Below are 27,905 nucleotides of genomic sequence, written 5' to 3'. Positions count from 1 at the left end.
CAGGGAGGGGCGGAGCTGGGGGGGGCGAGGTTCTTTGAACTCATCAGCTCAATTATAGCTACACCCCTGCTTGGGGGTTCTCTCCATTAGGGTCGCCAAGATTTCATTGCCAGAACGAGGGACACGAGTTTGGGGAGAGGGGCGGTGTCAGGTGTATGCAGTGGTAATCAAGAGCCTGAGTGTCCCTATTCAACAGCATATAGTTCATATGTAATCGAATGAATTGAAGAGTGCCAGCATTGTTATTATTTAGAACATATTCAAGTAATGCCACTTTTCAACCCCAAACCTCTCAAAATAAAAAGCTGCCACCAAAATGAGGGACAAATGCTGCCCCTATAGGGACCAACATTTCATCCCTGAAATGAGGGACGTCCTGCGTAACGAGGGACAGTTGGCAACCCTATATATACACATACACCCGGGGAGTCCATTAGACTCCCTGCAAGTCCACCTTTCCCCCCCGGAGATCCTGGATACCCCCAAACCCAGGATGTCGGAAGAGGTCTTCTTTGGTGGAGAATTCCTCCCTCCTTGGCTCCTCGCAGGTCAGGACTGGCCCTGTCGAGGGGGAGGCACGACCCGCACCCACTACGAGGCAGGCGCCGACAACCCCGCCGGCGGCCGCGCGGCACCGCCAGAGGCTTGCAAGCTTTGCAGCCGGGCCTGGCCGGAGCGCCCTCTTCCCCCCTGGGCTTTGCGCACGAGTCCGCGGCGTTTTCACACGGGCTGCTACTGCCGCCAAGGCCGAGATAAGAAGAGCCAGCCGCGCGGACCGCCGGCCTTTCGGTGGAGGCGGCAGGCGAGAGAACGCCGGGCGAAGCGCCGAGGCTTCAGGGCGTCGTCGGGGGGCAGCGGCTCAGCGCGCACCTGCTGCCGGCGTCGAGGATGGAACCCGGCGACGGCGGAGAGAAGAGGCACCTCCTGAATGGCGGGGAAGCCAGGTGAGCCAGCAGCAGGCTCAGGCAGGCAGGCGGGCTGGGGGCTCCCGCCGACCAACATCGACGCCCGCCGCCTCTCCCCAGCGGGCCTCGCCGCGCTTTTCGCCGCGACGTCGCCGCAGACCCTGCGGGTGCCCAGTGGCAGCACCGCGGGGTGAGGGGGAGAGATTTGGGCTGGGGGGGGGGGGAGCCGAGCAGGGGCGAAAATGCCCTTCGGGCCGAGTTGTGCGTCCCACATGTTAGGTTTCTGAAAGAGGAATGGGGGCGACGACTTCTCTGAGCCGCCTCCCGCCAACCCCTCTGGTGAGCGTCTCCCATCCTCTAACTCGTCTCCGCGGCTTCTTTTCCCTCCGGTTGCTACTCGATCCGTTCACGCGGAAGCAAACGTCTCCTGTGCTCAGTGGGGCTTGCACCCAAGTAAATACACGTAGAGGAACTGCAGCCTCGGCGGCTTTTCTGGCTAACGTGGGGAGGAGAAGGAAGGAAGGGCTGGTCTCCCCTCCCCAAATCCGAGCAGGGCTGCCGCTCGAGTCTTTCTGCTCCATCAAAGCCTTAAGATCCAAAATTGTTCCAGAAATCGCCCCATCTCTTTGTCTTTGGGCTCCAGGGCTGTGGGGCAGGTAATCAGTAGCCGTTTTTTCCCTTATTACAGGCTAGAATAGAAGATCCAACAGCTGAAGCGTGCTGTGAAGCTTGTGTGAGTGGGGAGGCTTTATCCGTGGAATTTATCCGTGGGGAGGCTTTATCCGCCCCACCCCAAAGATTTTTTTAAGCAGCCTTAGACACAAGCCTTCCCTGAGCACACATGCAAGAGACTAGTCTGTACTAAATTAATCTCTACTTCATGAACTTGGCTGTAAAGGTGGTCATAGTTACAGGGTCGTCGTCCATCCTGCCTATGCAAGCATGGGAGTGAAGTGGATGATTATGCTATATTTCAACAAACAAAGTTCTCAAAGTGGTTTACCCAGAAAAAGCACAAGATGGCACACAATGAATCTACCAAAAAAAAAAAAAAAAAGGCAGGCAAAGGAACTGCAGTAATCGTGTGTTGGGGCTGAATAGGGCCAGTTGTGAAAAGAGAATTCCCGCACTGAAAGGTTCCTCTTTGCCCATAGGCAAGAAGTTACTTAGGAACACAGGAAGCTGCCTCATACCAAGTCAGGCCCTTGGTCCATCTAGCTCAGGATTGTTGACACAGACTGGCAGTGACTCACCAAGGTTTCAGGCAGGAATCCAGGGATGGAGCCACCATTGGGCGGACGGGTTCAAAGAACCCGGACTGCCACCAATCAGGGGCCACGTGCGCAGCCCCAGACATGCCTCCCATGTCTGACATTAGGCGCAGAGGGCGTTATTTTGGTACCAAACAGGGCCATGTGGGGGACAAAATTTAGCCAGGGGGCCTCCATTGTGTGCCTAGAGCATGCACGGGCCCCAGAGCGTGCACGGGGCCCCAGAGCCCCAAGCCACGCCCCCTGCATCTGATGTCAGATGCAAGGGGGAGGGGCAACCAAACCCCCTTCCACGCAGCCCCATTTGGAAGGGAGATCAGCCCACGCTGCATTGGGCAGCATGGCCCGGAGTGACTCTCCCTGCCTTAAAGGGCCCAAATCAGCCACTGTTGGGGGCCAAAATCAGCCACTGCGTTGGCAGCACGGCCAGAGTGACTCTTCCTGCCTTAAAGGTAGGGAGAGCCCCTCCTGGTCTCACTGCCAACACAGCGGGGCCGATCGATCTTACCAAATGGGGCCGCGCAGCCCCGTTAAGGAGAGAGATCGGCCCGCGCTGCATTTGCAGCGCGGGCCGAACAGCTCTCCTGCCTTTAAGGCAGGGAGAGTCGCTCCGGGCCATGCTGCCCAATGCAGCGTGGGCTGATCTCCCTTCCAAATGGGGCTGTGTGGAAGGGGGTTTGGTTGCCCCTCCCCCTTGCATCTGGGCACGCGATGGTTGCACTGCCTGCAACCTTGGAGAAGCCGCTGCCAGTCTCTGTAGACAATAGTGAGCTAGATGGACCAAGGGCCTGACTCAGTATACGGCAGCCTGTTGTCCTATGTTCCTGTGGTTCTAGAGGCAGACGGCAAGTGGCTTTATTGGCCCTGACCCCACTGGGCAGCCTGTGTTCACTGTACACGGTCACCCAGTGGTAGATCCACCCCTGCCGATAATGCAGTGTTGCATCTAGTGATGTGGCTGTGATACAGAGGCATTGCATGATAGGAAAAGGAAGATGGTGAGCTCTGAGCCGCTGCCATCACCAGCGCTAAGATAACCTGGCCCCTGCAAAGGTTTGGAATTTGTCCCTACAAATTCACCAGACACAGCAGCAGGGACAGTGCGCTCTGCGCAAAGGAAGATGTCCTGTGCTAACATGGCTGCCACAGAGGACTCTGAGCCACCAACATCGCTAAAGTAAGCCTTTGTGGGAGCTCTCTTCAGTGGTGGTGGCAGTGTGGAGTGCTCTTGGTCAGCCCACTTCACCCTACCATGGTTGATATCTATTTGCTAGACTTCTTTTCTGTGAATTTGTTGAATCTCTTTTCAGGCTCTTTACAGGGAAAGGCCACCACTGTGTGGTTCTGTCATCAGGAAGCTTTTCACACGGGGCTTTTGAAGCCCTTCTCCTCCAGAATGGAGGTGGTGTGCTCACATATTGGCCAGATTTACCCTGAAGTCCCTGCGAGTTATCGAGGAGTAGTTCACACACAATTTGGGTTTTTCATTGTGCGATAGAGTGTAGCCCGACTTATATCTGGGGTAAAAAAAAAAAAAATCCACTATTTGCAGTGGTTTTTGGGGACAACTTCGAGTTTGCGGTAAAGCCTCCCCGTAAACTCACAGAAAAACCTGCTGTGCGTAAAAGTCCCACTTGCAGATAGCAGACCTGGCAATCAATATATTCCAAGGGTTCTTAAACTTCAGCCGTTGTGGCTAGAGGTGATGTTGTCCAACAACATCTGGAGATCCAAGTTTGAGAACCCCTGGAGTATGGGATTAAAAAGCATTCCAGGTGCCTGGATATTTGCTATTACTTCTGCAACATTTATATACCACTTTTCAGCAGAAGTTTGCAAAGTGGTTGACATGTTTCTGTGTAAACCACTTTCATACAAAAAAATAATGATACAGTACAAAGAACTTAGTGATGGGAAATGTTATTTTTCCCAATTCTATAGAAGGCTAATGCCTAAAAGGGTTTGTTGCTGGCTCCTTAAATATTTTATACTTTTGTAAAAATAAATAAAAATATATTTTAAAATATATTTTATAAAAGTGGTTCAGAAGTTTACTAAAATCACTGAATGTGTGTAAATGCAGGTTCCTAGGAATTTTAAGACATACCTCCAGCCCTTCACACACAAATGCAATTAAAGAGCATTTTTGTATAATGTACATCAGTTCCAGTGCTTTGTAGAATGAGCTTTTTGTCTCACTCTCCAGGATCACTGAGGCCCACATACCCTGCTTACTATTAAAGTTACCAGATCTCAAGAATCTGACCCAGAGACTTGGGGGAAGGAGTCTTAGAGATGCCCCAACCAAAGTAGCTGAAAAGCATCTACTACATGAGTGTTTGCAAAGGTTAGGCCAGGGGTAGGCAGCCTTTGGCACTCCAGCTGTTGTTGAACTACAACTCCCCTTACCCTATGATGGCATAGTCATACCAAGTTTCTAGCCCCTATGGTTGCAAAGATACAATGAGGAAGGATGTGGTCAGTCCTGGGTGAAATTTGACGATGCAAACAGATTGCCGAATCATAGGTGGAAAAGAAGGGCTTTGATGTTAGTTCCCCCTACTAACCAGGCAAAAAGACACCTTTCAAAGTGGCGATCCTCTTATATTTAGCAAAGGGACAGCAACTGGCCCCTTTCAGCCTCAGCAGTTTTCTACTTGTGGTTGTTGCTTTGTTGTTGTTGTTGTTAAAAGATCTTTATTTATAAATAGAACAAGAAAGAAAAAGAAAGAAAAAACATTCTCCACTCTTGAGCTTCCAACAGCTACATATGGCATATCACATAGAACAGTCCAAAATTTCATATTCCCCCCGCCCAATAATAATCTTAATCCTCTCAATGAATATCACAACAGCAAAGAGAGAATTGTGAATAATACAGTGATTACTAATCTGCTAATACACTGCCCTCGACCCTCAATTAACCCACCCACCCCCAATCTTGGATATGGATGTAGACCTTGTGCTATATTAAAATTTATAAAAGGCTCCCAAATTGCCACAAGTGTTTCATCTGAGTTGTTCTGCAAATAAGCAGTAACCTTAGCCCTCGAAGCATACTCCCATATCTTTAATAGCCATTCGTCCATTGTCGGGATTATTTGTGACCGCCAATTTGCAGCGAAAAGGATCCTAGCAGCTGTGATCATGTATAAAGGCAACTCAGTGTATTTAGTAGGAATAGAGGGTTTAGTCACGTTTAACCAAAAAAGCTCTGGTGAATAAGAGAAGTTTATATTTAAAATTTGTTGCATCTTAGTATGATTTTCCCCCCAAAATTGCTGTGCCTTACTGCAAGACCACCACATATGATAAAATGTCCCAAGGTGATTTTCACATTTCCAGCAATCTCCTGGGTAATTGCTGTCCATCTTTCTAATAGTTGTAGAGGTTATATACCTACGAAATTACATTTTGTACCAATTTTCTCTTAAAGTACTATTTGCAGTAAACTTAATATTCATCTTCCATTGATGCTCCCATTGTTGAAGATCAATTGTTCTGTTTAAATTTTGCATCCATTTGATCATGCAGTCTTTAATCTGTTCTGTTTCCCAGTCGTATTTCAACAACAATTTATATATCAGTCCCAATAAATGGTGATCATTTTTAGTTATTTACTCTTTGAATTCCGTTAAGTCTCTGAGCTTACCTCCTTGTTTTTGTATTTCTTTCTGTATTATCAAGCTGATTTGTAAATGTTGAAACCATGGAGGTTCCTTAGACCATTCCAAAGTAAGAGTTTGAGAAGATTTGGGTTTTGATTTTCCAGTAGTTAGATTTTGTAGGCTATATACCTTCTCTCTCCAGAAATAAAACTGGTTAGACTTCTCAACTCTCCTTCATAGAAAAAAAATATTTAAAATAGATGCCAACTGTGACATATCTGGGCTGATCCTTTTAAAAATATTTATCCCAAACCCCTAACAAACTGTTTCTAATTGTATGGGAATTTATTTCTTGTGCATACCTTCTTACATAAGTCCATAAAAGTTTATGTAATCCATCCAACAGGCCTGAGCCCTCCATGTCCAAATCAAACCGTATGGCTCTCTGATCCAGTCCGAAATCCATGTCAACTAGTGGCTGTTGCTGATGTCCTGTTCATGTTTCTTTTTAGATTGTGAGTCCTTTGGAGAATCAATATGATGTAGTGGTTAGAGTGTTGGACCAGGGAGACCCAAGTACAAATCCCCATTCAGCCCTGAAACTCACTGGGTGACTTTGCACCAGTCATTTCTCTCTCAGCCTAACCTACCTCACAGGGTTGTTGTGAGGATAAACATAACCATGTATACAACTTTGGGTTCCTTGGAGGAAAAATGGGACATGAATGGTAATAAATAATTTTTCTCTCCTGAGTAAACTGCTTTGTACTTCTTTTGTTGAAAAGCATTTATTTATTTATTTATTTCTGCATAGTTCTTTGACTGTGAGAGGAATAATTTATGTAGAATATTGACTTTGCAAAAAATATATAGAATGGAGAATTCATTTTTTCTTGGTAAGGAATTAATCACTTTTTGTTTCTTACTGCATGTCATCCTGATTATGTGACCGCACATCCTGGGCAGCAGGTTTTCTATTTCGAGGTGTGCCAGCCTTTAGTCATGGAGCTGTTGTTTCATTCAGAAGTGCAGAGGGTGGAGAACAAAGGGGACAAACTGTCCTGGAGCCCAAATATATGGGTTTATACTGACTGCATTTGGAGAAGGCTGCAAAACTACTTTTTGTCCAGGATTACCTTCTGCAGCTTTGGTTTCATTGAATGTGTGCAGTCCAATATGGCTTGCCCATGGGAAGAAAGGTTGGAGGGCAGGGCTTTCTTGTGAATAGGCAAAGTGGTGTGTGTAGCGGATTAAAGCCTTTTTTCTCTGAGCAAGCTCACGTGAGGGGGCAAGAATGCTGAATCATCCCTGGCGAGCTGCATGGCAAGGCTTCTCCTAAACTAATCTATATTTTTGGTAGAATTAAAATGCTGCTACCGCCACCACCCCTCTTATTGATGGAGCTTGAACCTCCCTGGGTTCGGGGTGGAATCCCAGGGAAAACACTCTTTATTTTGCTATTGGATAAATACAAAAACCTTCCACATGCAGGCTTACATGTGATGAGAAAACTGATAGCTGCAGAGTGCTTTAGCATGTTTTCGCACGAGAGAAATCCCCCTTCTGCCTCCTCTTTTCCTGCGTTAAAAACTGAGAGGCTTGTAAAAAGAAAAGAACAAAAAAAAGTGTTATTCAGTTACTATAGACTGCTTCCGCTTGAGGCTTCTAGCTTTCTTAGATACACTCAAAAATACTTAGTAGGTTACAAAAATAGGTTGTCTTAGGCACGCTTAAATGTTTATAGAGTCTTTTGCAATGCCCTAGGTAGGGTGGGCGTAGGCTAGTGTTTCTTATATTAATTACGTTACAGGTAAACAGTAATAGAGCAGTATCAGGAATATGCAAAAGCACACACTTACAAAGAAATATAAGTTCCTAACGCACAGTCTGACTAAACAAACTGTTCCCTATGCTGAATTCCCTTTTCCTTGAACTCACCCAATTCCTGAGGAGAATCAAGCTTCCTGCAATCCTTTTTTTTTTTAAGGTTCTACAGAGTTATTCCATGAGAGAAACCTCCATGCTGGCTTCGACCATGAGGGAGTAAAACTCCATTGCCCTTCACTAATCCTTTCCACTTGCACTTCTCTTCAACAAAGACTGCCCTTCTTGTTCCCAGAATTCCCAATAACAGCTCTCTAGATCCCACCCACCTGGCGTACTGACTGGCTGCCCTGGAGTTCACCAACCTGTCAGTCAAGACAAGGGTTCACTCCCTGTTAACTCTTTAGGGGGAGGGGAGGCTGATCACTACAGTTTGCATCACTAAGACTTGGGATGTTACCAGTGACTCCCTTTGAAATCTCTCTTAAAACTCTGTTCTTGATTGCCCAGGTCTTATTTAGGCGTCCCAGGAAAGGACTTGCATCACCCTGTGCTTGGCTACATCCCAGACCTTGCCTCCATTGAGCTCGGCCTCAAGGGGAATCAGCACTGCCACTCCAGCTGGGCCTCTGGCAATGGCTATGACTCTGAAAAAGTGAGAGCTCGAAGGAAACTCTATATCGCCTCTGTGATCTGCTTGGTCTTCATGATAGGGGAAGTTGTGGGTACGTTGGCAGTGCTTGTTACAGTGCATAATTTCCTGGCAGGCAGATGCCAAATCATGCATCAGCTCAGACTCTATATGGGCATTCTCCTCCAGGAGCCTAGAATTCAGTACACATGGAAGCAGATGCACCCCATAGCATGTATGCTAGTCTGGGGGTGGGAGTGGAGAGCCAGTCTTCTGGTAAAGGTAAACTGTGCTGTCAAATCGGTGTCGATTCCTGGCGACCACAGAGCCCTGTGGTTGTCTTTGGTAGAACACACAAGGGGTTGACCATTGCAATTTTCTGTCCGATATAGGTGTTTCCCATAGTCTGGGAAACAAACCAGCGGGGATTTGAACCAGCAACGTCTGCCTTGCTAGTCAAGTCATTTCCCCACTGAGCCATTAGGTGGCTAGTCTTACAGTAGCAAACATGAATGATCCCCTTTGCTAAGCAGGGTGTGCCTTAGTTTGCATTTGGATGGGTGCCTACATGTGATCACTTTTATCTGTAAGATATTCCCCTTAGGGGATGGGGCCGAAGCTCAGTGGTAGAGCACCTGCTTTGCATGCAGAAGGTCCCAGGTCCACTCCCTAGCAGCATCTCCAGGTAGGGCTGCGAAAGACTCCTACCTGAAACCTTGGAGAGCTGCTGCCAGTCAGTGTGGGCAGTGCTGAGCTAGATGGACCAATAGTCTGATTGGTCTTTGAGATGAGGCAGCTTCCTATTTTCCCTAAGAGAAATGTAGCACTGCTGTGAGTAAACAGTCATCCTTAATGCTTCTTTGTGCCTCCTCTGTCCCCTTCAGGGGGATACTTTGCTCACAGCCTGGCCATCATGACTGATGCCGCCCACCTCCTGACCGACTTTGCCAGCATGATGATCAGTCTCTTCTCTCTCTGGATGTCCTCTCGGCCACCTACCAAGACCATGAATTTTGGCTGGCATCGAGCAGGTAACTGCCTTGCTTTCAGTCCCCAGTGAATCAAATGCAAACACCCAGGAACACAATTTATTGTGGCTGGGGATAATGGGAGTTCAGCAATATCTGGAGTACCACAGGTTGGGAACACCTACATTCTAGAACTGCAAATTACACTTGATGAGCTGGGAAGGGGTAGGGCAACTCAGGACAGAATTCTGCCAGTTCGTGCTCTTAGAGTTGGAGGGATATATGGAGGTTAAAAAGAACTACCCTCCCCAGATATAAAGCACTGGTGAACTCCAACGCAGCATTCATCTGGTGCTTGTTGCACTTTATGCTTCTCTACCTTATGTTTCTTTTTAGGCTGTGAATCCTTTGGGGACAGAGAACCATCTTATTTTTTAATTTATTTTTTGTGTAAACCACTTTGAGAACTTTTGTTGAAAAGAAGCATATAAGTAGTAGTTCATGGCTGGTAATTAATCTTTCTTTCTTTCTTTCTTTCTTTCTTTCTTTCTTTCTTTCTTTCTTTCTTTCTTTCTTTCATCATAGGGGCTGACTCTTGTATACAGTATAGGGGCAGTTGGGGAGTATGACACACATACTGAGGTCATTCATACAATCAAAAACTGTGTTCCTCCCAGGTTTGGGGGGCTGTGTGTACTCCCAATTTTCAGTTGTGTGGAAGCAAGGTAAGAGGAAAACCTGGGTAGAAGTGATTGTGTGGAAGCACGGATGCAGGAAACCCTAGGTAGCTTTTCCTCCTACCTTACTTCCACACAACCAAACACCGGGAGCACGCACAGCACCCAAACCCAGGTAGAATGCAGTTTTTGATCGTGTAGATGACCATTTATTTCACCCCACACCACTCCCTAATTAACCAGGTTGAGCAGGTTTTTTAAACATTACCAAAAAACACTTAGCAAAAGCAGTTTACCAGAAGCAAACAAATATACACACCCTGAGCTCTGTGCCCTCTTTCCAGCTGCCCCCAAACACTGGCATTTATCTATCTATCTATCATAGTTTTATACCAACTGATATGTACATCTCTAGGCGGTGTACAAAATTTCAGCCTGAGTTCCCAAAGCTGGTTACAATATTAATTAAAAAGCAACACATACATCAAAACTTTCTTGGTTTTGTAAAAATCAGTTGCATTTTCATGAAATTATTAGCTTTTAATGTCCCCAGGTAAGTAGGGAACGGAGGAAAAGGAGGCTTGTAGCTGCTGAACTAAGTAGGTGGCAAAAGGTGTCTGTAGCTATTGCACTTGGCTGCAGCAGAGGGAGAGTTCAGAGAGCCCTTCCATTGGCCTAGCTGAGACTAACAGTCATCTGACTCTTCCCCTCTAAGAACCGGATTTACCTGCAGCCAACCATCCATCCTCTATTAGGGATGGGCACGAAACTGGCAAAGTTTTGTGCACATCAGGTTCCCTTTTACCAGTAGATTTCTGAGGCAGCTCAGTTAAAACCAGGCCTGGTTTGGTTCAACCCCGAACCCTTTGAGTTGAGCCCGGTTCAGATCGAGCCGGCTCATACATCCCTACCCTTTATCACAGGAGTGGGCAAACTTAAGACTTCCAAGAGCTACTTCCCCTGCCCCCACCCCACCCTGCTCCACTGAGCCTTGAGATCTACCTGCACAAAAGAGTGGCTTGGGGGTGCCGAGCCAGTCACAAAATGGCAACTTGTACAAAAAAGTTACGTCGGCACAATAAGGGATGTTTCTATAAAACCCCTGAGTTACAAGAGAATGTTGCAAGACGGGACGGGATGGGGCGGCCCTCCCATGAGGCAAGGTGAGGCAGTCACCTCAGGCAGCAGATTACTGGGGCACTAGCAGGGCAGCAAGATGCCTGCCACCATTGCCATTGGAGCAGCTCTTCAGAACTGATCTGACCCTTGCAGTCTGCAAAGAGTACCTCTCCTCACACTCCCTGCAAAGCTTGCAAGAAGCATGAGGGGAGGAGAAAAGGCTGCTGGAAATCTTCCTCCCCCCTGCCGACTGTCAAAGTTTGCAAGGCCTAGTTTTGAAAGGGGCCTGACCCCCACCAGGGGCATGGGGCAAGGCAACATTTTGCGCATTGCCTTGGGCACTGCAAGACCATGGGATACCTGTGGGAGGGGAGCAAGAAGGGTTGCTCTGAGGAAGTAGAAACTGGAGAGAAAGCACAAGCAGCCCTGGTCACTCAGAGAAGGAGACAAAAATGCTGATCATTCAACGAGCTGATTAGGTTTTCAGTATTGGCTAGGAAGGAAAGAAGCGGGGAGCAAGCTCCCAAGCCTGGAGAGTGACTTCAGCTAAGCCTGGGAGCTACCAGTAGCCCTTGGGCAACCCAACGCCTGCCCCTCAGTGTGCCCTCTAACAGGGATTCCCAGATGTTGTTGACCACAACTCCCAGAATCCCCCAGCTGCCATGGCTTTTGCTTGGGGATTCTGAGAGTTGTAGTCAACAACATCTGGGGACCCCTGTTAGAGGGGACGCTGCTGCCCCTTGCCCTATCAGGGATGGCAGTTTTAAAGTATTCATTGCTTTTTTAAAAAAATGATATTGTAACCTGCTTTGGGGACTCCAGTTGAAAAGTGGGATGACACTCAAATTAGCAAGCAAACAGATAAAGCTGGGAAAGGGCAACTGTGGATTTTTGGACTGGTGTGAAGTGTCTGGAAAAGGTCATATCAAATGAAGCCAGGCGAAGGTTACTTGGAGAGCTCTTGATGGCTGAGTAAGATGCTGAAACCAGGGCTACATCAGCACTTTACATATTGATGAGTTCCTCAAGCGAAGCGGCCCTGTAGGAAATCGCCCGTGTAATAGTAAAGTACTGTTTGCTACTGTGCTTTAACCTCTTCTGTTCTCTGAGGTTATAAATGCTAAAGCTTAAATTTGGACGGGCAATCTCCTGCAAGCTTGGAGAGTTCATGTCTGACCCAAAGTAAAACATAACTTATCAGAACATCAGCTTTGTCCAAGAATTTATAAGATTTAGTGTATTTCAAGCAAAGCTTTCCTGTTGCACAAGCAAATCTTATGCATGTCCAGCCATAAACACAGCATTTGCATCTACTTTCACTTCCTTTGTGCATCACCCCATGATGAAACTTTGTTGTCCCAATGCCTGTCTGCCCCGCCACCCCTCCACCCCCATTTCCTCCGTCTACCAGAGTTGTCATTCCACTTCTCCATGAGGCTTTACAGACAGGACTTCTACCCCGAATCTCCTTCGGAAGAGAGTGTGTACGTTCGCACACCTGCCAAACATACCCCAACGTCCTTTCAAGATCCTTGGGCCCACTCCACACACAAATCGGGCTTTGTCTCCCGGATTCTAGTTTATCTCAAGTTATTTCCAGGTTTTAAAAATGCTGGTTCTAAGCTACTTTTTCTGGAAAACTCCGGAGCAAATAGGGAGAAGCACTGACATAGAATCACTAGCAGAAGAAGGATACTTTCTTTAGAAATGCAAATATAGCTCTTTAGTAATCTCTCCCCCACCCACACCACCACCATTGGCTAGAAGGAAAACACGGAGGGTTGCCATGTGAACTTGCAAAAACAGAAACAGAGAGCAGAGGGGAAGGGCTGCTTCACTATTTTTCAAGTGGGGCTGACTTAGACCAAACAGACACCCTTCAGTGTGAGAGCCACCTCCTACTGTGCTGACCACTACACTGTATTGTACTTTTTTCAGTGCTGGGAGGACCCTTTAAGAGAGACGGAGCCCCCTCTGAAGAGCTCTACAGGGTTACACTTCCCAGCACTCTGTGCGCACCTTCCAGGATGGTGCAGGGCTCAAGAAGGCTCTGTTTCCCTTAAAGAAGGCGGCGGGGCGGGGGGACAACCCATGGTGGGCACAGCACTGCATGGGAAAAATGGTCACCTCCACATGTTAACTGAGTGAAGAGGAGCCTTTTAAAGGAGTGATTCTCTTATATTTAGTAGTGGGGGAGCAACTGGCCCTGTCTAACCACAGCATAGCATCTCTCCGGTACCTTATGCTTCTTTTTAGATTGTGAGCCCTTTGGGGACAGGGAACCATCTTATTTATTTACCTTCTATTTCTGTGTAAACCCCTTTGAGAACTTCTGTTGAAGTGGTGTATAAGCAGTCATAGGAGTAGTAGTATTCAGCTTTGGCTGAAGCTTCACACAATAGTCACACAAGCTTCACAATAAACAATTAGTCAAGGAGCAGCACTTGGGGTTGATGGGGGCTGCCACTGCCCCACCCCACAGACCTCACAAGTGCAGAGCACAGCTCTAATTCGAAAAGCATATAGGGAAAGCAGAGAGTCAGTGCGTTCTCCTAACCTGTCGATGAAAAGATATGGGGCTGCAAGACCAAGGGAAAGTGTGTGCGGGCTGGGTTGTAAGCAAGCACAGTATGTGGGACTGTGGAACGTGATGACTTTCTACGTGGCGCAAAAGGAGGATATAGAAGTGTCATGTCCTCGAGGCAACGCACAACCAAGCAGCAGCTTCCCACACAAAGGACTTGCTTGGGTGTGATCAGGGGGGAAATGGGTGGCTGGGATGGGTTGCAAAAGGGGTTTTGCTGCGTAAACAAGAGCTGCTACATGTGAAAGAAGTAGGGCTGGCATGTCCCCCAGAATTGAGGGTAGCCCCCGGATTTTGGCTCCTCCACCCAGCTGCTAAATTCCACCCAGATTAACACGGATTTCAGATGCACTGCCTGGGTTTTAATCTGGATCCGATCACATGGGAGGGCAGAGAAGGAGGGGAAAATATACAAATCTCTCAAATAAATAAATAAATGCAAATTAGTTGCCACTTAATTTGCGCAATAGCAAATTAAGCCACCTGGATTTGGGAAGCTAGAGTATGGCAACCCTAGAGGGAAGGGAATAAATAAAGACAACTGAAGCAGATGAAGCTCTTATAGGGACGAGGAAGGGGCAGGGCTAGGAAGCCCGGATGTGATAGCAGTCAATGAGGAGGTGGCTGTAGCCAGACTCTGGAGTAAGCCTGGGAGGGAAACAGACTGAAGGCAGGCAAGCAACTTTGGGAGGGGAAGGCTAAGGGTGCTGGAACCCCTGTCACACCCATCCTGAGACCCCACTAGGTCTGAAACCAAAACAGTAGAGGCCTACAGAATCAATAATAATTAATAATTATACAGTTATTATTCTGTAGGCCTTTTCTGTTTTGGTTTCAGACTTATTTGTTGTTACTATTAACAACTTTATTTGTTGGCCCACTCCATAACAAATTGTTATCTGGGTGGCTCACAACAATAAAAACATCCAATTAAAACACATAATACAAAACAAACAAATTACAATATAAAACACAAAATACAATACCAAACATCTTAAAACTTTTTTAAAAAATCAAATTTTAAAAGCCTGATGAACAGAAAGGTCTTCAAATGGCGTCTAAAAGAGCAAAGTGACAACACCAGTCCAGTGTTTACTCCCCCCCCCAAGGAATAATTGGGATCCACAGTGGCCAAAAAAGTCCCCCACAGGTAGTGCCTAGGTGCCCCAGAGCAGGTTGTGTGATAGGGCCCCATGGGCGCCAACCATCACCCAAACCCCAGAGCACTCATGCACTCAGTTGATTTTTAACTATTTTTAATGTGGCATCAAATAATCCCAAAGACACTGTGTTTTGGATTATTTGATGTCACCACATACTGTAAGTAATTCATAGGGATTCATTGGGGTGGGGGATAGCTACCACACCACCCTCCCCAAACCAGGAAGGCACTATTTAAATCCCAAATCTATGTGGTGGAAAGGGTGAAGAAAATCTCTACTTACCCTTCCTCCATTGTCCAGGGGCAGGAGTAGGTAAGGCAGGCCTGCTGGGGAGCAGCAGCAGTAGGGGGGCGGCAGGCAGGCAGGAGGACCAAACAAAACCCAAATATTCCAAAAAACAAAACAAAACCCCCAAAATAAATCATAGAGAATGTGGACCAGAGAGGGGGGAAAGCCTCTCTCTGAACATGGTGTGATGTGTGGTTGGGCAGCAACTTTAAAGCCAGGAGGCAGGCCCACGCAGCCTTCAATTAAAGTGTAACCGATTAAAAATTCTTTGGTAGGGAAGAAAAAAGCTCACCAGGAAAAACCAAAAAACAATTCTAGGAAAAAATTATGGAGCAGGAACAAAAGTAGATCCAGGAAAAGGCAGGGCACCAGGACAGGCAGCAAAAAAGTAAATTGTGTGTATGGAAGCCGTGCTCGTGTGCAGGGAGAGCGGGCTTGACCCGCTCCCCCCACCAATCCCCATTCAGCTCTCCACACTGCTTGAGTGGAGAGCCTCATGGTGTCCTAAGACGGCCATCGCAACGCTCCCAGAACGAAATGGCGACTCGAGCCTTTGAGCCACCCTCGAGCCATCTCGGGTCAAAGCCAGCTTGACTTGAACTTGGACCGGCTTCATTTTCCAAATGGCCATTTCAGCTTGAGCTTGAGCTGGCTTGCACATCCCTACTCTCTAGTAGCCATCCACCTCACCTCATTTGGAAGGGGCGCTTGGAGCGGAACCTCCAAAGAAGATCTTAAGGTTCGAATTAGGACATATGGGACAAGGTGCTTTCCCAAGCCGTTTAGGGCTTTTCAGAGAGGCTTTGTGTTACAATAAAGTAAGGATGTGCACAAAACTGGCAAAGCCGGGTTGGCTCAAATCTGAACCGGATTCGAGCTGGCCTGTCCTGGACCAGTTCCATGCAGTATCGAACCGAATCAGTTCAAAAGGACTTGGAGCTCTACTGGTAAAGAGGAATCCAGTGAGGATTCCTCTTTACCAGTAAAATGGCAGGAGTGCTTTCCTAAAAGTAAAGCAGGTGGGAGGAGAGTAAAAAAGTACTTTAAAAGTGCCTTATAGTGGTTGCAGGGTAGGGGTGGGGCGTGAGGGCTGAACCCCCTAACCCCTGCTGGGAGGGGTTTGGGAGCTAAACCACACCCCCACATCTGACATGAGATGCAGGGGGCGGGGCTAGGGGGGCTGCTGGGGTGGCAGAACCTGGGCCGCCGCTGGCCTCACTCAGCGCCTAAATGTAATGTGTGAATATGTGTACAGCTCTGCACAAGTGTACACTGTACAAAGATTGTGCATTGAACATAATATATGAATGGGGCTATTGCTGGGTTGGAGTGCAATTGGGGAATGGGGATCTCAGCACAAGGGAGCACCCTGGAGTAGTGTGATCTGCTAGTGTGACTTACTCCTGTGTAAATGAGCTTAGGGTCAAGTGGTCTGGCAGTGCCGGTTTCATCTCTCTGCTTTGGACACCCAACCACTTGAAGTCTTGCTGTGTCTCTCTGCTGTTGGAGCTACAGCAGGTTGGTCCAAGGGACCAAATGAATACAATAATAAATTTCACTGGTTTTCTCCACAGAGATTTTGGGAGCTCTGCTGTCGGTGCTGTCTATCTGGGTGGTGACTGGTGTTTTGGTCTACTTAGCCGTGCAGCGACTCATCTCGGGCGAGTATGAGATAGAAGGGAGTGCTATGCTCATCACCTCTGCCTGTGCAGTGGCCGTGAACATCATGTACGTATGAAAGTCCAGAACAACTTTGAATGGCAGCTGGTTTCGGCTTCCCTTAGCAGTGGTGATGGGAGGCTCCCAGCCGACAGATCACAGCTAATCCTGGCTGTGAGTCACGCAAGTCTCGTGGGCAGAGAGCTAGTCTTGTGGTGGTGAGCATAAATTGTGGTCCCCTTTGCTAAGCAGGGTCTGCCTTGGTTTGCATTTGGATGACTACTCTGCTGTAAGATCTCTTCTTTAGGAGATGGTGCCTTAGCTCAGTGGTAGAGCACCTGCTTGCATACAGAAGGTCCTAGGTTACATCGCTGGCGGCATCTCCAGGTAGGGCTGCCTGAAACCTTGGAGAGCTGCTGCTAGTCAGTGTAGACAGTTCGGAGTTAGATGGACCAAGGGTCTGACTCCATATGCGGCAGCTTCCTATGTTCCTCTGGCCGTTCTTGTAACTGCTGCCCCCATTCATCTTCAGTATACTTCCATAATATTTACTGCCCTCGGCAGCAGGGGAATGCTATAGCACGGGGGTGTTGCTCCAACAGAGAAAATCCTTATACTTTAATGTTAGAAGATGTATTTTTTTTCACAAAAACAAACAAAACAAAAGTTGGTCATTTCCAAGAAATACACAGTTCATTTCACAACCAGTTTCAGTTTTACTCGCCTTCAGTCTGAGTCCCGTTGGCCGTTGTGGCTGGGGAAGATGGGAATTGTAGTCCGATAACATTTGGAGACCCAAAGCTGGGAACCCCAAACTTTTAAGTGATGGACTGTAGAGTGGAGCCGTAAAACCCATAAGTCACTACACCGTAATGAGTACAGAACGCAAGAGGAATTGAGAATTTTATTTATTTATTTACTTACTTACATTTATAAACCGCCCCATCCAAAGGCTCTGGGTGGTGTACAACAATGTATGTCTTTCTCTGGTAACGTTCCTTCCTTAATCTCTCCTTCTAGAATGGGAGTTGCTCTTCACCAGTCAGGACACGGGCACAGCCATGATGGGCACAGCCATGACGGGCAAAGCCAGGGACGGAATCCCAGCGTCCGAGCTGCCTTCATCCATGTGGTTGGAGATCTTATACAGAGCATCGGGGTCTTGGTGGCAGCCTACATCATCTACTTCAAGGTAAAGGTCTGGCTTTGCTCCTTGGACAGAGTCGCTGTATGTAGGTAATAAATTCAGGTACCATAGCTCATTGGCAGAGCTCTGAAAACTGGGTCCTATTCTTGTCCCGGGGGCTAAGCCAGGGGTTCCCAACCAGTGGTATGGGTACCTATGGTGGTACTTTGAAGAGTCCCAGGTGGTACTCAGCAGGGGCTCAGCTATATGCTGGATTGAGCTTCCTGCTCCTGTCTGCGACGCCCGTGTCTTCTCTGGCGTCCTCCTCCACCTCTACATCTGGTCCTGAATCCTTCTGACAGAGTTTGCTATTGGTTGATGGTGGGCGGGTGGGCAGGCTGACTTGGAAGCAGAGAGGCCTGAACCATACTGCATGTGCTTGTGTGTGTGTTTGTCACCACTGCTTTCCTTCAAGGTTCCTTAGGAACATAGGAAGCTGCCATATACTGAGTCAGACCATTGGTCCATCTTGTTCAGTATTGTCTACACAGACTGGCAATGGCTTCTTCAAGGTTGCAGGCAGGAATCTCTCTCAGCCCTATCTTGGAGATGCTGCCAGGGAGGGAACTTGGAACCCAGATGATCTTCCCGGAGCGGCTCCATCCCCCAAGGGGAATATCTGACAGTGCTCACACATCAAGTCTCCCATTCAGATGCAACCAGGGCAGACCCTGCTTAGCTATGGGGACAAGTCATGCTTGCTACCACAGACCAGCTCTCCTCTCCAGACCAGCTCTCCTCTCCTCATCCTCACCAAGGCTCCTTGCTCTTCCTTGTCCCTGTGTCATCCTCTGCCAACCTCCTTCCTCCTTTTCTCCTCTCCTGCTCATGCATGCCTGCTTGCTGCTACTGCCCTCCTTTTCAGGGCTTTCTCATTCCGGCATCCTCTCTGTGCCCTGCTCTGCCAACTTCCGCCTTGTCACCTCTCCCTCCATTTTTGTTGAAAAGTGGAATGTAAACATTCTTAAACTAGCTGGTCTGGCACAGAGCATCTGCACACTAGTTCTCCCTGTCTTCCCCCCCACCGATCCAGCTCCTTGCGCCGCCTTCCCCCCCATCCCAGCTACCCCCGGAGGTGGCAAAAACCTACTTCCTGCCCCCCCACTGGCCGATTTAGCCCACTATCCTGCCTCCCCCCCACCTTAAGACACCCCATGGCGGCAGAGAGGATGGGCAACAATGGGGCGCTGGCAGTGGAGATGGCAATGAAAGCTCCTTTTGTGGGCCCACCTGCTGCCCGAATGACAGGTTGGGCCATTTACAGCCCATTTTAGGGCTCTCTCAGAAATGCGGGCCCGCAGAAGGAACTTTCACAGCCCCCTCCACCGCCATTCTCGCCTCGGATGAAGGTTGCACATGCAAGACCCGCCCCCACATTTTCATTGGTTGCGGCTGTGGCAGGGGCAGGGCTTGCCACGTACGACCTTAGTATATTATATATATAGATTAGTAGTTTTTGGTTGTGGGTGGGTGAATTTGGTTGGGGGAGCCTTTAGTAATGCTTTTGTTACAAGCAGATCATTATATTGATTGTGGCTGTGTTCTTTTATTTGGGTGGCAAGAGGGGAGTGGCTGTCAGCCTAACTGTAATATTATATTTGCACGCCCGCACACACAAAATCTCCAGGGGGATACCTGAGCTGAAGGTCTAATAGAAGTGGTACCACACCTTCCAAGATGGTACAGGAGCTCAAGAGGGCTGCACTTCTCTTAAAGGAGCCCCTCTTGCACTCGGCGAGGCACAGCACTCCACAGAGAGAAAGATGCTTTTCATATCATTGGCACATGATGCCAGGCAGACCATGCAGAGTATTTGCACTTGGCCAAAGCTTTGCACAAGCCCAATAAACAATAAGTTAGGGAGCAGCAGGGACTCTGGCCCCCGGACCTTGCCTTGAAGAACACTGTGCCAGGTCATGGAGCACTGGCATGCTAGTTTTGCTAAGATGAATTCAAGCAGTTTGAATCAAAATAGCAAGAGAGAATAAAAACAAAATCGCAATGCACTGGGGTACAAAAACAGTCCTCTCTGATTTTGTGATAACAAGTTTCTTATCTAACAAAGCAGATACACTTATCTCTTCCTCCCTCCTACATTCAGTTCTTGGAATGATGTACTTGATTCCTAAATTCCTGGCATCAAAAGCTTGAAGAGAGGTTGAAACTCTTTCCCTAGTAGACCATAGCTTTTGTACAGCAGTCAGATCACCTCAACCTTTCTGCATTCTTATTGCCTATCCTTTCGCTTAAGGAAGAAAGGAGGGGCGGTGTAACATTAATTATTGTTGGGGTAAGTCCCAATGCAGTTTGAGATAAGAACCTCTTTCTCAGGGGACTCTAAAATACAGACAAAAATGAGGCATGCTACTCTTCAGAGCAGTTACTTTCTGCTGAAATTCTTCTACTTTTCCTCTGTATATTTGTATTTTCTTTAGTGTATCCCATTTTTACTTTATTCTTTGTACTAGCTGTCTTATATCCTGCTGGTTTTGTGTGCTGCTGCTTTTGGGGGGCAGTTTTATGCGGTTTTGTATTAAGTTCATAGTATGTGCTTATATTTTTATTTTATTTTTTGATATTTCTGACTATGAATCCTTTAAATATTTTAATGCCCATATGTCTGTATTTTATAGTCCCCTGAAGAAGACTTCTTCCAGCAATAAACTACTATTGCACTGTTCCTCCTTTCTTCCTTTCACTCACTTCAGTGTGGTACCATCCTGTTATCTATTTTGTCCTTTCACTTAGCAACCTAACAATTTTCATATTATTAGCATTATTCTGCATTGAGTAACTCAGGACATTTTCAGACTATCCCCTTCTCCAGTTTTCCACTGTGAAAAACAAAGCAAGCCCAAACAGATACAAGTAATGTTTCAAGAAGGCCTGGTTATTTAGACCTTGTGATTCTCTCATGTTCAATGGGCAATACATTAGTCAAGGTCTTTTCACTGGCTGCAGCTGAAACCTCTTTTGTCTCCCATAACCCAGTGTTAACCTGTCTAAAATGTAGCATTGTTCTCACTTCAAACTGCTGAGCTGGCTTAGAAGCAAAAAAATGGTCCCTCTTTGACCCAGGCTGGAGCTAACCCTAATGTGGGACTGGGGCTAAATCCAACCTAACCTGAGATTACTCTTTTCAAGTCAAGCCATCTTCTTGAAACACTTGGGGGTAAAATTGCACCCTGGTTTACAAGCTCATGCTTTGCATGCAGAAAGTCTTGTGCTCAATCTCCGATATCTCCAGGCAGGGCTGAGAAGGCCCCAGTATAAAATCCTGGATTGTTGTTGCCAGTCAGAGCAGATGAAGGTCCGTATGAGTGGGACCAGGGGAGGTGGTAAATGAGCCACAGGTGCGACTTGCTCCTGCTCTCCTCTCCCTGCCTCGCTCTTCCTTATTTTGCCTGCCGCCAGGTTAACCCTAGATGCGCTGTCTGGTTATTTGCCTGGTTGCAGAACTGGGCCAATAACCAGACCGCACACCTGGGGTTGAGGTGGAGAGTGGGAGTGAACTGCACTTGCAGCTCATTTACTGCTCTGCCTGTATGGGCCACTCCTGGGTCAGTGTGGACAATACAGGGAAAATTCAGACATGGAGGAGAGGTCTGTCAACGGCTACCAGTCGGACGGCTGTGGGCCACCTCCAGCCTCCAAGGCAGGAGTACCAGTTGCAGGGGAGTAACAGCAGGAGGGAGGGCATGCCCTTAACTCCTGCCTGTGGCTTCCAGCGGCATCTGGTGGGCCACTGTGTGAAACAGGATGCTGGACCAGAAGGGCATTAGGCCTGATCCAGCAGGGTTGTTCTTATGTTTAACCTGTGGCAAATCTGTCTGGCGACAACTTCTGGATCTTAAAGGTGATCCAGTATCCTTCACAACGTGGGCTCTGCATCTGCGCAGTAGTCGCTGTGAAAAGATTTCAAGCTCCTCAAAATGCTCTGAAGCTCTGTCCTTCACGTGTGGAGCTTGCTCGGTATCCTTGGCAGCAAAGCGCTTCCCAGCTCACTTCCTTTCTGACCGCCATTGTGGACAGTTCCCTCAGATACTTGCTCCTTGGGCTCGGTTTCTGAAAGGAAAATTAGTTTGCTTACTCGTTTGATCTGACCTCAGACTGTTAATGTCTGACCTCATAATGTCTCATCCCTTGCTTATTTCTCTGACTGGGCAATTTTTTTGACCATTCTCTGCCTCATCTCTTAACATGACAGCTAATGGACTCTTTAAAAACATATAAATGTTGCTGTACTTGTCACGGGGCCCTCCCCTCTTTGGACAAACACGACCAGTGTCTGTTCTGCCTGGTGGAAGACCATAAACAGCCACACTTGCAAGATTTGCTTATCTTTTTCCAAACATGAAAAAGTAGGGAGTTGTGTCTTAGAGCTGCTCTCTACGAACAGGACCTTTGACCATCTACACCGATGACGCATTCACAGACATCGCTGACTCCATCAACATCGACCATGTCAAAACTGACCATGGCTCTGTCGACATCTTCTTCTCTGACCTCACAGGCTATTTTCAGAAAACCCCGTGATGTGTCAAAAGATGGTCATAAATGCCCAAAGAAGCAAAACCATTTCATCCCAAACATCGCAAAATGGGATCATCAACCATATCGACACATGTGATAACTCTCCGACACCCACACCAACACGTTTTTTTAATCTCAACTCCCAGTACAATGTCGGACATTCATAGTCTTCAATGTACCCCTGTTGCCGATTGCTGACGTCAACTTTGACTGCCTTCCAGATGTCTTCTGCATCGACTTTCCAAGGTGTCTGTTTGCATTTGTCTTCCTCTTCACATGAGATTATCGAAGAGGCATCAACAGCCACACCTTCTCAGCCGGTGGCACCATTGACATTGAGGCTGACCATAGTGCCTCCGATGCCATCAGCATCTACTATAGAGTTCCTCCTTCTCGGTGACTCTTCTGATCTCCACCACATCTCAGCCCAGGATTGCTCCTGCTCCTTCTGTTCCCCTTCAGCATAGTCTTTGGAGGGTACTTTCCTGTTGATGCTGTCGATGTCGCAATCCTACTCTCACCTCTTTAGGCAGCATGATATACCCATATACCCATTTGGCTGCTCCAACCAGAGAGATGACCAAAGATCCTTCCAGTTCTCCCAGAAATGCTCTTTTCTGCAGAGGAACAAGCCACACTTGAAGGGCAAATGCCAAGACCAGCCCAAGCAGGGCCTTTAACTTTTTGGCCCCCCTGCCCATTGGACATTCTGCCCCCCCCTTCAACTTGTACCCTTTCTTCCAGCTTGGCATCTTGTCACCTCCTACACCTGGTAGTTAAGTATCATCTCCACTGGCTACGCCATAGAGTTCCACTCCTCTCCCACTTTCCTAGGGATAAAACCCACCCCAGCAACTCCTACATTGCTAGCGGAAGTCCAAGAACTGTTGTCCAAAGGGGCAATAGATGAAGAGAAAAAAGAAGCACCAAATGCAGATGCAAATGAAGAGGCAAAAGTCCCACAGTGCTGTAAACTTGTTTATTTAAGTCCAACGTGTATCGGCCGAAGCCTTCTTCAGGGGCAAAATATTATCCAATGTAATCTTGTCACAAAAACACTTATTCAAAAACAGGCAACAGTTGTGTGTGAAGTGCTCCCTGATAGCTCGCAGGAACTTTGGGATAAATCTGTCCTATATGTGTACGCACACTTCCATTCCGGAGGAGATGCGAACTAAAAGCCAGGTGTAGAAAAACTTCCCAGCGAAACTGCTCCTGCAGATGGAAGAGATTTGTCACCTATGCCCGGTCAAAAGGCTTCAAACCCACCATGGCCTTTGTACACCAGGTCCTCTTATATTTGACCTCCTTGAAGGACTTGGGCCTTTCTAATTCATCCATAAAGGTCCACGTGTTGGCCCTCTCTGTGGTACACTCAGGGTGGGAATCTAAAACATTGTTTTCCCATGCTGACTGCAAAAGATTCCTAAAAGATCTTAACCATCTTTTCCCACCAATATAAAAGCCAGGCGTTCCTTGGAGTCCCTCTCTCGTGCTCTCCACCCTTACTGAAGCCCCCTTCGGCTTCTCTTAAACTACTCTCAATAAAGACAGCCTTCCTAATAGCAATAACCACCACTCATTGAGTTAGTGAGCTGATTGCTTTAAGAGCTGATGTCCCCTTTACTACCTTTTACCCTGATAAGGTTGTCATGCAGACTGACCCTGTATTCCTGTCAAAAGTGGTCACAGACTTCTATATCAACCAAGACATTGCCCTCCCTACATTCTACCCCACTTCACCCTTGGAATGTTCCCTCTATTCCCTGGATGTTTGTAGGGTGCTTCTGTTTTACCTGCATAGGATAAAAAACTTTAGGCAGTCCAGTAGACTCTTTGTTGCCCTTGGGGCCCCCAGAAAGGGTCAGCGACTCTCAGAATGGCTGGTCTAACTCATCTGCACCTATTACAACAAATAAGGCATAAAGTGCCCGGACAGTGTTAAAGCCCATTCCACTCCTCACCTTTCTGGGGTTGGATTCTTTGATATAAGGAAAGCCACTACCTGGTCATCTAACTTACCTTTCATTAAACACTATGCCCTAGACATCCAATCTGAGGCCACCTTTGGGCGGGCTGCACTTAAAAAAAAAAAAAAGTTCTCTGAACACACATTCTCAAACCCTCCTCCTCTTGAGGAGAGCTCACTAATCACCCACGTTGTGAAGGATACCGGATCACCTTTATGATAAACAGGTTGCTCATCTGCAACTGTTGATCTTTTGGTGATCCGGTTTCATTCACAACACCCACCCGGTCTCCCCAGTCTTTGGATGTACTTACCTTCTATGCTTTGATGACTCCATCAGGTCCTTCCAACAGCAGCCATTCAGGAACTGAGTGGGGAAGAGCTGTGCCGCCAAGGATACCAAGTGCACGCTCTGCGCGTAAAGGGTGGAGCTTCAGAGTGCTGTGAGGAGCTTGAAATCCTTCCACAGGGACTATTGCAAAGGCACAGAGCCTGTGTTGTGAATCATACCAGATCACCAAAAGATCAAAAGTTATGAGGAGCAACCTGTTTTTCCTGTGAGCATGCGCTCCTGGCACAAGCTGCAACTTCCATTCAGATTGTGTCGTCTGCATCCACCAGCGTCTGCATCCACCAGCCACACTCCTTCCACCACCCAATCTTTGTAACCTGCATTTGAAGCTGGGCAGCCGATGTTGGGTGGCGGAGGAGAGTGTGGCTCATGAACCAGACAGATGACACCATTTGAGCAGAAGTTGCAGCTCGAACTAGCAGCTCACACTTGAGGGAACTGGGGGTTCACACCAGCTGGACTTGCTGTGGGTTGTCTGAATCTGCCCACTGAGTCGAAGGGACTAAAGTATGACTCTGCATAAAGCAGCTTCACGTGTTCTATCATGGAGCTGATCATCTGACTCCAGAGGAAGCAACTGTGCCTGTTATTATGATGCCTATATCTGGTTTGGTGCCAACACTAAGTTGAGTGAGGAAGAAAACTTAGAAATTATGAAGTCACTGAATAGAGCGCTCCTTTGTTTACATTCTCATCCTTCCAGCCAGAGTACAAATACGTGGATCCCATCTGCACCTTCCTGTTTTCCATCCTGGTTCTTGGAACAACACTGAGCATCCTCCGAGATGTTCTCCTTGTGCTGATGGAAGGTAAGTCCCGTTATGGTGGAAACCAGGGTAGAGGGGGCTGAGCTGAGGTGTGAATAAAGCAACCCATAGCCAGGAATGGGTTAAAACCCACATATCCAGGGTTCCTAGAGGACCAGAAGTGACCGTGGAGGTCACTTCTGGCCGCCATTTTGTCTGGAGGAGATAGGAGGAGCCATTTTGTGGCTCATTTTTTGAAAATATCAGACTCCCCCTCCTGATTTTCCGTGGTTTGGGGGGTGTTTTGTTCTTGGGGGACATTCCTGGGCACATGGGGGACCCACAGAGCACATCACATTAAGTTCTGGGCTGTTTGGGGGCTTTTAAAATGTTTTCCTGCATCCCTGGAATCTAATCCCCCTTTCCCCATAACCCTAATGCCTCATTACGTGCGGTTCCATTACTCATGGTAGTAGACGAGGAACGGACCCCCTGCGAGTAACGAGGTTCTCCTGTAGTGGAGAACGAAGTGGAGCTTTGTATGTCCACTACAATGGAAGAGCCATAACCCTGTGCAGAAGCACCTGTTTTGCATACAGAAGCTCCAGCCCCTGCCAGCATCTCCTGGTAGGGTTGAGAGGAGAGAGACTCCTGCCTGAAACCCTGGAGATCTGCTGCCGGGCTGTGTAGACAGTACTGAGCTAGTTGGACCGATGGACGGACTCTGTATAAGGCAGCTTCCTGTGTGATACCACCACTTTCTTACTCTTCGGCAGGCACCCCAAAGGGCGTGGACTTCAATGATGTGAAGACGATGCTGCTCTCCATCAGCGGTGTGAAAGCCCTTCACTCTCTCCACATATGGGCTCTCACGGTGTCTCAGCCGGTGCTGTCAGTCCACATTGCTGTCAGTAAGTTGCACCTCCTAACGGCAGGCTTAGGAACGGACAGAGGCAGGCGCACTAACCATGGACGATAGGCAATGTCCGGGGTAGCGGAAGCAAGCCTGTTGTTACCACTTTTTCAACGACTCTGGCCATAAGCAAACTTTCAGGCTGATATGATATATACCCACTGGCAATAGAACGTCTACTGTAAGCAAGGTAAAGTGTGCCGTCAAGTCGGTGTCGACTCCTGGTGACCACAGAGCCCCGTGGTTGTCTTTGGTAGAATACAGGAGGGGTTGACCATTGCCTCTTCCCGCGCAGTATGAGACGATGCCTTTCAGCATCTTCCTATATTGCCGCTGCCCGATAGAGTACCAGTGGGGATTTGAACCGGCAACCTTCTGCTTGTTAGTCAAGCATTTCCTTGCAGTGCCACTTAAGGTGACTATAAGTAGGGCTGCCATATTCTAGCTTTCCAAATCCAAGTGCCTAATTTGCATATTATGTAAATTGGCTTGAAAATAATTTTTGAGCAGAATAGTAACTGCACATTTTTCTCCGCAACTCTGCTTCTACAAGGGCTAGAGATTAGCTTCCCACCCCCACCCCCACTTTTCTTTCTTTCTTGGTAAATGAAAGCTGAAAGCTGTGTGAATCTGGGTGGGCTAAGAAATCTGGGTGAGATGCTTAAACTCCAGGTGAAACCCAGAAATTTTTTTTTGGCGGGGGGGGGGCATGGCAATTCTAACTAGAAGGCCATGTTTTTGCAAAGCATTTAAATAGTATAGTGTCTGGAAGATGCAAAATATGTCTAACAAAATCAGAATTTTGGAACACTGTTTCCCACAGGAGAACTTCCCAGTAGATTGCATCCCTGAAGATCTGTCCATCTCCCACTCTATCATCCTTATCCTTATAAGATGCCATGCCTCTCTTCACCTCACCTGTGGGAGTGTGGAAGATTCCAGAAAAATCCGGGGCGGGCGGGGGACACACCACATACCGGTAGTACGCAATTCCATGTTTCAATTAATGATCTCCTTGATCCATTTGCTTGCTGTCCTCCTTCCCAGATGAAGATGCGGATGCACAGACTATCCTGAAGGAAGCTAGTTCCCGACTGCAGAAGGCCTTCAAGTTCCACACAACTACGATCCAGATAGAGAAGTACTCCGAGGACATGAGAGACTGCCAGGAGTGCCAAAGCCCTTCTGACTGACTGACTCTTGCCCAGTTGCTCAGCAACCTATGGGTGGATAAACCTGTCAAAGTGGTCACCTCCAGGTTCCTACCGTTTTGACTTACAGATCACTTGTGGCCAAATAATTCTTTCAGAGCCACCCATGTGCCAATTCATAGGGTCGTTGGGGAGGAATCAATGTTGCTGCCTTTTACTGAATGATGCGTATTGCTGACACATCGTCTTCCCCCCTCTATTATTCTTGGTCCTTTCTCTCCATTTTATCACATGTGGCAATTGATTCTTAATGTTTCATAAAGAGAATACATTTCAGAATAAAATGAGTTTATGTAAA

At 47.6% G+C, this 27,905-nt stretch overlaps 1 protein-coding gene across 1 annotated transcript; it reads left to right on the top strand.

The window, feature by feature from the left end:
- Positions 1-747: 747 nt before the first annotated feature.
- Positions 748-27,905, top strand: SLC30A2 (solute carrier family 30 member 2). The gene is made up of 8 exons (XM_053266688.1): positions 748-944; positions 8,119-8,333; positions 9,124-9,270; positions 16,613-16,766; positions 17,718-17,889; positions 25,441-25,546; positions 26,260-26,394; positions 27,444-27,905. Exons 1-8 carry the CDS (start codon positions 889-891, stop codon positions 27,587-27,589), a joined length of 1,131 nt encoding a protein of 376 aa, XP_053122663.1. The 5' UTR covers positions 748-888; the 3' UTR covers positions 27,590-27,905.

The sequence above is a fragment of the Hemicordylus capensis genome, chromosome 7, assembly GCF_027244095.1.
Source record: "Hemicordylus capensis ecotype Gifberg chromosome 7, rHemCap1.1.pri, whole genome shotgun sequence".
Taxonomy (NCBI): domain Eukaryota; kingdom Metazoa; phylum Chordata; class Lepidosauria; order Squamata; family Cordylidae; genus Hemicordylus; species Hemicordylus capensis.
The sequence above is the reverse complement of the archived record's forward strand: the minus strand, read 5'-3'. Positions and strand labels throughout refer to the sequence as shown.